The sequence below is a fragment of the Alexandromys fortis genome, unplaced genomic scaffold, assembly GCF_014885135.2.
Source record: "Alexandromys fortis isolate MF-2015 unplaced genomic scaffold, M_Fortis_MF-2015_v1.1 scaffold_192, whole genome shotgun sequence".
NCBI lineage: Eukaryota > Metazoa > Chordata > Mammalia > Rodentia > Cricetidae > Alexandromys > Alexandromys fortis.
The window spans coordinates 1,667,231-1,680,990 of record NW_026068071.1 but is presented as its reverse complement, the minus strand read 5'-3'; the positions used below and the strand labels follow the sequence as shown (position 1 = coordinate 1,680,990).

General features: G+C 38.5%; 1 protein-coding gene across 5 annotated transcripts in view; it reads right to left on the bottom strand.

Annotated features, from left to right (window-relative positions):
* The window catches only part of Arhgap6 (Rho GTPase activating protein 6), a 508,986-nt gene that overhangs the window by 229,140 nt on the left and 266,086 nt on the right, over positions 1-13,760 (bottom strand). The window contains exon 2 of one of the 5 annotated variants that reach the window (XM_050121032.1): positions 10,751-10,817. The exons of the other annotated variants lie outside the window; for them this stretch is intronic. Coding sequence (XP_049976989.1) covers positions 10,751-10,753 — 3 coding nt within the window. The 5' untranslated portion in view covers positions 10,754-10,817. The remainder of the gene's footprint in view (positions 1-10,750; positions 10,818-13,760) is intronic. 5 annotated transcript variants of the gene reach the window in all.

Genomic DNA, 13,760 nt, shown 5'->3' with positions numbered 1-13,760 from the left:
GTGAAAAACATTCTTAAAGAAATGGAAGAGAAGACAAACAAAAAGTTAGAAGAAATTAACAAATCCCTCAAAGATACTCAAGAAAACCAAGAAAAAGCAATCAAACAGGTAAATGAAATAGTTCAAGACTTGAAAACTGAAATGGAGGTAATGAAGAAAACACAAACCAAGGGATCACTGGATATGGAAAATCTGGGTAAATGAACAGGAACTACAGAGACAAGTATTACCAACAGAATTTAAGAGATAGAAGAAAGAATCTCAGGTGCCGAGGATACAATAAAGGAAATAGACTCACTGATCAAAGAAAACAGCAACTCCAACAAATTCTTAACACAAAACATACAGGAAATCTGGGATACCATGAAAAGACCAAACCTAAGAATAATAGGGGTAGAAGGAGAAGAATTCCAGCTCAAAGGCCCAGAAAATATATTCAACAAAATTATAGAAGAAAACTTTCCCAACCTAAAGAAGGATATTTTTATGAAGGTACAAGAAGCTTACAAATATCAAATAGACTGGATCAAAAAAATTCCCTTAACATATAATAATCAAAACAGAAAACATACAGAATAAAGAAAGAATCTTGAGAGCTGCAAAGGAACAAGGTCAAGTAACATATAAAGGTAAACCTATCAGAATTACACCTGACTTCTCAATGGAAACCATGAAAGCCAGAGGTCTTGGATAGATGGGCTGTAGACACTAAGAGACCATGGATGCAAGCCCAGACTACTATACCCAGAAAAGCTTTCTTTCACCACTGATGGGGAAAACAAGATATTTCATAACAAAAACAGATTTAAACAATATGTATCCACAAACCCAGCCTTACAGAAAGTACTAGAAGGAAAACCTCAACACCAGGAAGCCAACAACACCCACAATAGCACAGACTTCTGACAACCCTCCACCAACATAACTCAAAGAAGGGACACACAAACACTACCACCAAAAAAAAAATAATAATAATAACCGGAGTTAACAACCACTGGTCATTCTGACAATCCTCAACCAACACAACTCAAAGAAGGGAAACACACAAACACTACCACCAAAAAAGTAACCGGAGTTAACAACCACTGGTCATTAATATTGCTTAATATCAATGGAATCAATTCACCTATAAAAAGGGATAGGTTAAGAGGATGGATACAAAAAGAGGATCCAAAATTCTGCTGTTTACAAGAAACACACCTCAACCTCAAAGACAGACACTACCTCAGAGTAAAGGGCTGAGGAAAGATTTTCCAAGCAAAGAGACCTAAGAAACAAGCAGGTGTGGCTATCCTAATATCTAAAAAAAAATGATTTCAAACTAAAATCAGTCAGAAGAGATGAAAAAGGACACTATACTAATAGGAACAATTCATCAAGATGAAGTCTCAATCCTGAAATCTATGCTACTCATATAAAAAGCACACACATATGTAAAAGAAATTTTACTAGAACTCAAATCATACATCAAACCCCACACACTAATAGTAGGAGATTTCAACACTCCTCTCTCACCAATGGACAGGTCAACCAGACAGAAACTTAACAGAGAAATAAGAGAACTAACAGATGTAATGAATCAAATGGACTTAACAGACATCTATAGAACATTTCACTCAAAAAGAAGAGTATACCTTCTTTTCAGTACCTCATGGAACCTTCTCGAAAATTGATCACATCCTCGGTAACAAAACAAACATCCACAAATAAAAAAAAATATGGCACAACCACCTGTGTCTTATATGATCTCCATGGAGTAAAGCTAGAATTTAACAACAATTCCACCCCTAAAAAGCCTACAAACTCATGGAAACTGAACAGTCTACTACTGAACCACCCCTGGGTCAAGGAAGAAATAAAGAAAGAAATTAAAGTCTTCCTTGAATTCAATGAAAATGAAGACACAACATACCCAAACCTATGGGACACGATGAAAGCAATGCTAAGAGGGAAGTTCATGGCACTAAGTGCCCACATAAAGAAAACAGAGAAAGCTCACATTAGAGACTTAACAACACACCTGAAAGATCTAGAAAAAAAAGAAGCAGACTGACCCAGGAGGAGTAGAAGACTGGAAATAAACTGAGGGCAGAAATAAACAAAATAGAAACACAGAAAACAATCCAAAGAATCAATGAAATAAAGAGCTGGTTCTTTGAGAAAATAAACAAAATTGACAAACCCCTATCCAAAACTCATCAAAAGAAAGAAGGAGAACACTCAAATTAACAAGATCAGAAATGAAAGGGGGAACATAACAACAGACACTGAGGAAATTCAGAGAATCATTAAGTCTTACTACAAAAGCCTGGACTCCACAAAATGGGAAAACACAAAAGAAATGGACATTTTTTTAGATATATACCATATACCAAAATTAAATCAAGACCAGATGAACAACTTAAATAGACCTATAAGTCACGAGAAAATAGAAGCTGTTGTCAAAAACTTTCCAAAAAAAAAAAAAAACAGGACCAGATGGTTTTAGTGCAGAATTTTGCCAGACATTCCAAGAAGAGCTAACACCTATTCTCCTTAATGTGTTCCACATAATAGAAACAGAAGAGTCATTGCCAAATTCTTTTTGTGAAGCTACAGTTACCCTGAAACCAAAACCACACAAAGACTCAACCAAGAAAGAAATTTATAGACCAGTCTCACTCATGAACATCGATGCACAAAATTCTCAATGAAATACTGGCAAACCAAATCCAAGAACACATAAAAAAATCATCCATTATGACCAAGTAGACTTCATCCCAGAGATGCAGGGCTGGTTGAACATATGAAAATCTATCCATGCAATAGATCATAAAAGCAACATAAAGCAAGCCAATAGCTAACATCAAATTAAATGGAGAGAAACTCAAAGACATTCCACTAAAATCAGGCTGTCCACTCTCTCCATACCTCTTCAACATAGTGCGTGAAGTTCTAGCAATAGCAATAAGACAACATAAGGTGATCAAGGGGATTCGAATTGGAAAGAAAAAAGTCAAACTTTCTTTATTTGCAGATGATATCATAGTGTACATCAGTGACCCCTAAAACTCTACCAAAGAACTCCTACAGATGATAAATACCTTCAGTGATGTGGCAGGATACAAGATCAACTAAAAAAAATCAGTAGCCCTTCTATGCACAAAGGATAAAGAAGTGGAGAGGAAAATCAGAGAAATTTCACCTTTCACAATAGCCACAAATAGCATAAAGTATCTTGGGGTGACACTAACCAAGGAAGTGAAAGATCTATTTGACAAGAACTTTAAGGCTTTGAAGAAAGAAATTGAAGAGGATACCAGAAAATGGAAGGATCTCCCTTGTTCTTGGATTAGTAGGATCAACATAGTAAAAATGGCAACAATAATCAACTTTATATGGAAAAAAAAAAACAGGATAGCCAAAACAATCCTATACAATAAAGGAACTGCTGGAGGCATTACCATCCCTGACTTCAAACTCTATTACAGAGCCAAAGTAATGAAAACAGCTTGGTATTGGCATAACAACAGAGACGTTGACCAATGGAATCAAATCAAAGATGTGGTTATTAATCCACAAAGCTATGAACGTCTGATTTTTGACAAAGAGGCTAAAATTATACAATGGAAGAAAGCATCTTTAACAAATGGTGCTGCCATAACTGGATGTCAACCTGTAGAAAAATGAAAATAGATCCATATTTATCACCATGCACAAAACTCAAGGCCAAATGGATTAAAGACCTCAATATAAATCCGACCACACTGAACCTGATAGAAGAGAATATGAGAAGTAGCCTGCAATACATGGGCAAAGGAGACCACTTCCTACATATAAACACAGTAGCATAGACAATAAGAGCAACAATGAATAAATTGGACCTCCAGTTTTGAGAAGCTTCTGTAAAGCAAAGGACACAGGCATTAAGACAAAAAGGCATCCCACTGAATGGGAGAAGATCTTCACCAATCCCACATCAGACAAAGGTCTGATCTCCAAAATATATAAAGAACTCAAGATACTAGACATTAAAATGCTAATGCTAAATAACCCAATTAAAAAATGGGGTACTGAACTGAACAGAGAATTCTCAACAGAAGAATTTCAAATTGCCAAAAGATACTTAAGGACATGTTCAACTTCCTCAGCTATCAGAGAAATGCAAATCAAAACAACTTTGAGATACTATCTTACACCTGTCAGAATTACTAAAATCAAAAACACCAATGATAACCTATGCTGGAGAGGATGTGGAGTAAGGGGAACACTCATCCATTGCTGTTGGGAATGCAAACTGGTACAACCACTTTGGAGATTAGTGTGGCAATTGCTCAGAAAATTGGGAATCAACCTAATTCAGGATCCAGCAATATTACTCTTGGAAATATACTCAAGAGAAGCCCAATCATACTACAAAATCATTTGTTCAACTATGTTCATAGTAGCATTATTTGTAATAGCCAGAACCTGGAAACAACCTAGATGCCCCTCAATGGAAGAATGGATAAAGAATGTGTTGCACATTTACACATTAGAGTACTACTCAGCGAAAAAAAACAAGGGCATCTTGAATTTTGCATGCAAATGGATGGAAGTAGAAAACACTATCCTGAGTGTGATAAACCAGACCCAAAAATATGAATATGGTATGTACTCACTCATTAGTGGATTCTAGCCATAAACAAAGGACATTGAGCTTATAGTTTGAGATCCTAGAGAACCTAAGTAATAAGGTGAACCCAAAGAAAAACATATATAGATCCTCCTGGAAACTGGAAGCAAACAAGATCACCAGGCAAAAGTTGGGAGCATGGGGGTGGGTGTAGGGTGGGGGAAGGGGAGAGGGGGAGAGAGAAGGGAGAAGTGGAGGGTTGTGGAGAGCTTGGGAGAGTGGGATGGTTGAGATGGAGGAAGGACAGATATGGGAGCAGGGAAGAAGATATCTTAATTAAGGGAGGCATTGTGGGGTTGGCAAGAACCTTGACTCTAGAGCGGGTCCCAGATGTCCCCAGCTAGGACCCTGGATAGTGGAGGAGAGGATGCCTGAATTGGCCTTGTCCCATAGTTAGACTGATGACTATCTTGAATATCACCATAGAACCTTCGTCTGGCAACAGATGGAGATAGAGACAGAGTCCCACAAAGGAGTACTGGACTGAGCTCCTAAGGTCCAGTTGAAGAACAGAAGAAGAGAGAATATGACCAAGGAAGTCAGGATGACGAAGGATTGATCCACCTAATGAGACAGTGTGCCTGAACTAATGGGATCTCACCAAAGCCAGCTGGAGTGGAACTGAACAAGCATGGGATCAAACTGAACCCTCTGAATGTGGCTGACAATTAGGGCAGACCGAGAAGCCAATGATAATGGCACTGGGATTTGTCTCTATGGCATGTACTGACTTTTGGGATCCTAGTATATTTGGATGCATACCTTCCTAAGCCTGGATGGAGTGGGGGATGGCCTTGGACTTCCCAAAGGGCAGGCTACCCTGCCCTCTCTTAGGACTGGAAGGGAAGGAGGGGGGTGAGTGGGGGAGTGGGAGAGAAGTGAGAGGAGGGGAGGAAGTGGAAATTTTGATTCGTAGTATTAATAAAGTAATAAAAAATTTAAATCATAGCCAAGAGAAAAGTTGGCAATTTCATCCTTGGGAAGAAGACAAAAAGCTTAATATGATGAAGTCTGAAGACAGTGTTTGGAATCAGATATCATGATTTCAAACACAATTCCAACACATAAGATTGCTGTGACCTTAGGGAAGTTGCTTAGCCTCTACAAGCCTCAGTTTCACCATAATTGAATGAATAGAATCTACTAGAATGTTGCTGTAAATCCTTACTAGCTAGTATGCATGCAAGGCATTGAGTAAAATAATTTGGTACATAGTGAGCAAGAGAACTTCTTTTACCCAAATTCCTGATCTTCTCGCAAGAGAAAAGTACATTGAGCGTTCTCTAGGTAAAGCAATCTTTAAATAATTGAAAGACTTCAAGAATTCAGTTTCCAAGATATCGATTGTTTTTTCCTTTTTGAAGTTCTTAGTATTATTTTGCCTCAAGCAATCTGATTGATCTAGCAGTAAACACACACACACGCACTCACACACCCACACCCAAACACCCACAGAGAGAGAGAGAGAGAGAGAGAGAGAGAGAGAGAGAGAGAGAGAGAAAGAGAGAGAGAGAGAAGAGAGAGAAGAGAGAAGAGAGGGAGAGAACCATGCCACACAACCACCACTACTAGAAATAAAATCACCACAGCAGCCACCATGACTACTAGCTAGTTAAATAGATCATGGTACACTTGCTTACTAAAGTCCATGCAAAATGCATCCTTGCTTCCTGTGGTTGGCAGTTGTGGTTGTTCCTAGCATACTAGCCCTGATTAATGTGTGGGATGTGTGGGTTTAGGTGCATTAAAATATATCCCAGAGTCCAGAAAAAGGCTAGACTGTACTCACTTAAATGACCATTGCTCATTCTGTTTTGGTTTTCCAGGACATCAAATAAACTCGCTGTCAAATCCATATTGTAAGTAAACTGAAAATTTTTTTTGGTACAAATATGGCAAAGCATCACATAACAAGATAACTGGAGAGCTTTTGTTTCATAAGGAAATGTGCATAGTCAGATATAAAAAGAGAGCATTTAACTTTATCATTGGTTGAATTTATTTTTTACAACTAGTTTATTGATACATAATTCACCTACTATAAAACTCACACATTTCAGGTGTCAGTTCACTGGCGGCTTATATATTCAGAATTGTACAACTACCACCACAACCAATTTCAGAATCGAATCGACTTTTCAACTTGAAAAGAAGCTCTATATGCATTCATGAAAAGGTATTCGTTATTTTCTCCCGCCTCACCCCCTGCCTCAGTCCTGGAGAAGCACCAATCTGCTTTCTTTGTAAGTTGCATTTGTCTACTCTGGACACACTATAAAAAGAGAATTTTATGTCATGTAACTTTTTATATGATATAAATTCACTTCTTTTACTTAGCATAAACTTTTCGAGGCTTGTCCATGATAAAGAATACACTACTACTTCAATTATTGTGTCAATGAATACTGTTTGTTCCCTTTTTGATTAGACAGCACTTTATCAATTCATCAGTTGATGGAGACATAGGACTTTTTTTTCATTTTTTTTACAATTATCAGCAGTGTATATATACCCAAATACACATTTCTCTTGTTTATGTCCCTAAGAGCTCATATAGTAACTCCATGTTTAAGCTATTGTGGAAGTGACAAGCTCTTTTTCAAACTGGCTACACCATTTTAAATTCTCACCAGCAGTTTGTGAGGGTTCTAATTTTTTCAAATCCTAGGCAACATTTTTCATTATCTTTTTCATTGTTGCCAGCTTAGTAGTTATAAACTAGCATTTCCTGTGAGTTTCATTTTTCTTTTCCAAATGAATAATAATTTGATTTTGTGTGTGTGTGTGTGTGTTTTCATGGCTTGTTGGTGAGCTTTATGTTTTCAAGGGCTTATTGGAGAAGAATGGGAGGAGTTGTTGTGGAATTCAACAGAGTAGTGAAGGAATCAGATATAGAAATAACATTCTACAGCTGAATATTTTTTTGTTCTGCTAGCACACTTAACACCCTAAGGGTCTTTTAAGTAGTTTTATTATTGAGAGTAGACTTTGTGAGCTATCAGTCGCTTACCTAAAATATGATACAATTATCTTCAACAAAACACTGAAAATATAACTATAAGCTATGTGTTCACTGGCCAAAGGTCTTATCTAAAACTTCTGAGTCAAAAATTAAGAACACATTCTGGCAGCCTACTAAGCAGATATGATGTGTGCATATTTTTATGTGGTTGGAAACAAGGAGAAGAGGATGGTTTGAAAACAAAAATGGCAACCAACTTCTCAATGTATGATATGTGACAAGTATGTTGTAAACAGGCAAGAACTGTGTAATTTTCAGCTAAAATATCTACCAGTCTCTTCATAATCCTTCAGGGGTCTTTTTTTTAAATTACTGTTCTTGGTGGGAGTTTGTTTTTCTGTAACAGAGTCCTTTTCACGGCCATGGTCACCTCCTGTTATGGTTAGCAGCCATAGAGAGTCCTTAAAGAAAAAACTCCACCCTGCTGTTATAAAACCATCTCTAGTGTTGGATAATTGTCCTTGGGATGGATCAAAAGTCACGCAATAGTTCCCAACTGATAGGGTTCTATAAGGAGATATGATGACAGAATTTGGTAATCAGGGATGCTGCTATTCAAATTGAAATGTTAGAATCCTCTTTTTGCTAGTTAATTGGCATGTAAAAATTGTTGCTCAGAGGCAGCTAAGACCAGTGGAAAGCATGTTTATAGGAAGTAGCATTTCACAATATGTATCCATCAATTTTTATGATGATGGTTGAGAAGATAACCAAATTTGGAGAAACTATGGCTATCCCAGCAATATAAAGGCACCCTATGCTGAGTGTCTTCAGTTTCATTGCCTTTTAATAATACGAGAAAACTTATCAACACAAACACACTCCATACTTCACGTATTTCATATCTTCCCTTTTTTCCTAGATCTCAGTCTTCATACTGTGAGTCATCCAAGACTATCATTCTTCTTACCTACCCCAACCCACCTGGCTAAGGCCTCTCAGAATACCTACTGCTTCACTGCCTCACTTTTTGTACTTCCTTTCTTCCATCGTCTATGTCTTTTGGCTTCATGGGTTTTTCTCACCAATTTCTTCCTAGAGAACATTCCTTGTCTTCAACCATATACTGTCCATTTGGCCTATAGATTAGGCAGAGACATCACTTTTCTAAGCATAGCAGATACAGTAGAGTTGAAGTGACTCTATGGCCTGCAGGGAAGTGGGCAGAGTTTATCTCAGGATGTATCCTGTGATATGGATGCCACATGTTAAGTCAGAAGCTGTGGCCACATGCCCTCTGGACTTTCAGAGTGTTGCTGCTAAGCACTCGAACAGAAATCTTAACCCAGGGGCCTTTGCCACTATGCCATAAGAGATATGAAGGTCCACCAGGGAATCTATGTTCAGGGTTATGTTTCCGGAGTTGAACAGGAGGAGAAAAGAAGGGTGTGCCATTTACTTTGTGAAATGGTTACTGTTGGAATATGTGCAAACTTCAGGGATCTATTTTTAAGAGAAGGATTCTGTTTATAAATGCACAGGTTGTTTAACAATTTTTAAAAAGAGCACCATAGGAAATGGAACTTGAAACCATATGACCTCCTTCTAATGTGTCTTTGCTTCCAAAGAGAAAAAAGATGAGACAAAAAAAGTTGTTCACAAACAAACAACTAGGATGATTAGGACCAAAAAGCCGAAGAGTCAGCACCTGCTGCTGAGAATGTGGAAAAACTGGACCTGTTGAGGACATGTGAAAGTATTTAGTCAGTTTTGGAAAACAGCTCCTCAGAAAAGAGAATGGAGTTCCCACGATGACCCAGAAACTACACTTCTAGGGGGATCTTCCTGCGAAATGAAAGCATGCATCTACACAAAACACGTAAATGTTCAGAGCAGCAAGAAAGAAACTGGAAGCAAGACAAACATCTGTTACCTGATTAAAGAATAAACAAAATATGTCATATCCATAAGATGGAAGATTAGGGTTAAAAATGTGACTCAATCTATAGAATGCTTGCCTGGCGTGCACGTAAGCCCTGACATCCATCCTCAGTGCCACATAAAACCAGGCATGATGGCACAAATCTTCAGTTCCAACACTCAGAACACAGAGGCAGGATGATCAAAATTTCAAGATCATCATCAGCTACATAATGAATTCAAGACTAACATAAATATACATACACACATATATATATACACATGTGTATGTGTATTTGTATTTGATGGCTTTATATATATACATATACATATACATATATAGTCATTCAATAGAGAATTACCTGGTTGTCAAAAGGAACTTCTTCCTGATTACATGCTTCAACATATATATATATAAATTGAAAGCATGTTGACTGAAAGGAGTCAATGGGAAAGGATCCTACATTATATGGGCTCATTTATATAAAAAAATTCCATATTAAGTAGTCCAGAGGCAAAAAGCAAAGTATAAGCTTTCCATGGCCTAAAGTGCTAGTCACCATGGAGATGAATGAAGAAAGACTGCTAATAATATGGAGTTACTTTGAAGAAGGCAAAAGTACACTAAACTTTGTCAGCTAATATAACTGACCACTCCCACAAAACCAAATCCATTAGCATACGTATTCCTTCTTTGTGCATCGAAACTTCTAGATAGGTTTAATATCCCTTAAATTTGTGCCACAGGCTAAATTGAACAAAAGAAATTTCTCACCACGACATTCTGTTCCACAGCCTTTCAAGGGCCCTAGAAAACACCCTACATAGCAAACAGTCTTTAAATTACCCTGGAACTGTGGCGCAGTACGAGTCAAAAAGCCACCAGTCTTCCTAGCAACCTCATACTAATGTACATTTTCAACTGTATTTAACAACTCTAGTAAAAGATAAAGATATTAAAAGCTTTTATTTTTAAGGAACAGCGATTAACTGAGATCTTTTCATAATTCAATGAGAGAAGATCATGTAGCTTCCACAAAATAACTTGTTTTGCCCCCTAACAGTGGAGAAAATTCTTGTGACGGTATATAGGAAGTTATTCACCATTCCATAGTCTCTTGTCTCTCATCTCTTTCTCTCTCCCCCCACAAACATCATTTCTCAAGAAAAGAAAATACTGGTTTTGAATTGTCTTTTTATATTAAAGAACTAACCATTGATCAGCATGACACACTGCACAAAACCGAGTCATTTCCACATCCCTCTGCAAGCACAGCACAACTGTGAAAGGAGATAAGTGTGTCTGAGTTCGGATTTGCACCGCCCAATTACTTTCCTACAACCAAACCCCCTCTCTAGACCAATCCACAAACTTCTGACAGAGGTCTCCACAAGTCACAGGATGCCAGGTTCTAAGTGGAGCATGCTATGGTTCTCACAAGGGTGCTGACCTGATTTCTATTTTCAACTGGAATTTCCTCCTCTAGGGTCATTTGATCCCCACCCTCAGAGACATTTTTCTAGTTCCCTGTTCACACCCCACCTAGCCCCTTGCTTTGGAATCAAAGAGAATTCCAAGCTCAGACTCCTGTACAGTGCAATGGTAAGACTCAGGGTTATGCTTAAACTCTTGGGGGAGTTAACACGGTGAGACTATGGAGATCCTCTTAGAAGAAAGACACCAAGGTGACATTTACTCAGGAAGCTGCTGAGATCTAAGGCAAGACCTGCAGGAAATGATAGCAGGAGGCCATGTAGGAGAGCAAAAGCTGTTAAGGCATCTCCATTCAAAGGGGTCACAGGAATGTGAAAAAGTCAGCCAAAAGAAACATCAGAGAGTGGAAGACCAGGCCACATCCCTTGGCAAAACACGGCTGCTCTGGCAAGACCGCGAGCTCACTTACACACTCATCCAGCTCTGTGGCAGAGTTGCTTACTATGCAGAGTTGAAAGCATGGAGCAGTCGTATGTTTATACTGAGCCTTTCTTTACAATCTCTCCTTTACAGGAGCTCTGGATACAGTGATGTTGAACCTCAGTGTATAAACAAGAAGACCCGCAATTCTAAATCACTAAGAGAATGACAGTTTTCACAGTCTAATTCTCCTCTTTGACAAGATAAACACAGCAACCTTTAAAACGTTATTCTGCCTATGGTACTTACCTAATACGTCATGAAAACCCCCATTGTTTTACCCCATACTCAGTCCATTTACTTGTTTCTTGTTGTTATTGTTGTTTATTTTTTCAAGGCAGAGTTTCTCTGTGTAGCTTTGGAGACTGTCTTGAAACGTGTTCTGTAGCTGAGGCTGGCCTTGAACTCACAGGGATCTGCCTGCCCCTCTCTCTCCCGAGTGCTGGGATTAAAGGCGCATGCCACACGTTTATTTATTTTTAATTTTTTTTATTTTATTACTTAAAAAAATTGCCAATTCAAATTCCCACTCCCTCCCTTCCTCCCACTCCCTTCCCTCCTCCCTCTCCCATCCCACACCTTCCACAGACCCTTCCACCCAACCCCCTCCAATCCCAAGAAAGGGTTATGCACCCTGAAATGTGGAAAGTCTAAGGCCCTCCCTACTACATCCAGTCCAAGCAAGGTTTACATCCAAAGAGAATAGGATTCCAAGAAGCCAGTACATGCCATAGAGACAAATCCTAGTGTCACCACCAGTGACCCCCTAGTCTGCCCCAACTGTCAACGCCCTTCAGAGTTGACTCCCAGTCCAATTGGAGTTGGTGAACTACCATTAGCTCAAGCAAACTGTCTCAGTGAATGAACCTCTCATAGTCTTGGATTCCTTGCTCATACTCTTATTCCTTCCACTCTTCAACTGGATCTTGGGAGCTCAGTCCAGTGCTCTGATGTGGGTTATTGCCTCTGTTGCCCTCTGTTGTTGGACGAAGGTTCTATGGTGATTTTTAAGATAATCATCAGTCTGACTACAGGGTAATGTCACTTCAGATACCCCCTTCTCTATTGCTTAGGGTCTTAGCTGGGGTCATCACTGTGGGTTCTTGGGCATTATTCTAAAGCCAAGTTTCTTGCTAACTCTATAATTTTTACAGGGCCTGAAATATCCTGATTTTTTTCAACCATCTAAAAGTGTAAAACTTGAGCTGGAGAGGTAATTCAATGGCTAAGAATACTGGCTGCTCCTATAGAGGACCCAGGTTAAATTCCCAGCATCTGCATGGAAGCTTAGAACCATCTGTAACTCTAGTTCCAGGGTATCTGTCACCATCTCCTTACTGCCTTGGGCACCAGGCACAAACATGGTGCGCAGATACACATTCAGGCAAAACACACACAGACAAAATGGTCAATAAATAAAATGTAAAAGTTATTCTTAGTTTGCAAGACGCATATGAAGGAGGCAAGGGTTTGGACTGACCCATGGGCCAGAGTTCGCTGGCCCTTTATTTAACAACTAATGCTGCACTTTCAGGCATTTGTCAGAACAAAGTAGAAGAAAAGGCAGGAAATGGCAGCTGGGCAATTAAGTTGATATAATGAAGGAAAATGAGCAAAATTTTTACACTTCAAAGGCAAGAGATTTTATGTATCTATTCTATTTTTAATTTACCTCATTTATTTACATGTCAGGATAGATAATGAATTAGTCATTTTAAAAATAATTATTTTCAACTGAAAATCACCTCATTTGTAATTGCTTCTGATCTTAAAACAAGCAGCAAGCGTATGAAAACTGTTAAGTGACACTAATAAATAGAAGTAAATATAAAAATCTTCAGGGAGTTGTTGGTCAAAGGACACAAATTTTCAGGTAAACAAGAGGAGAGTTTAAAGTTTTTATTGTTAGTACTAAGTGATGACTATAGTTAAGAAATTTTTTTATTTATTTGAGAACTGCTAACATGAGACACAGTGTTCTTACCACAAGACAAGCGTAGGAGGCTATAATTCTGTTAGCTACCTTTATTTATGAATTCCAGAATGCATACATGCTTAAAAATTTACTGCATATCATACACACAAACATCTTTTTGGGCAATCAAGAATAAACTTTGAGGTGCTGGGGAGACGGCTCAGTGGTTAAGAGCTCTTCAGAATGCAAAGGGACAGGGAAATGAGGTGAACCGATATGCATGCTGTGAAAGACACAAGGAATAAATGAAAAATTATAATAAAGAAGAGGCCCCAGGTTCAATTCCCAGCACCAATATGGTGGCTCATAATAGTCTCTAACTCCAGATCCAGGG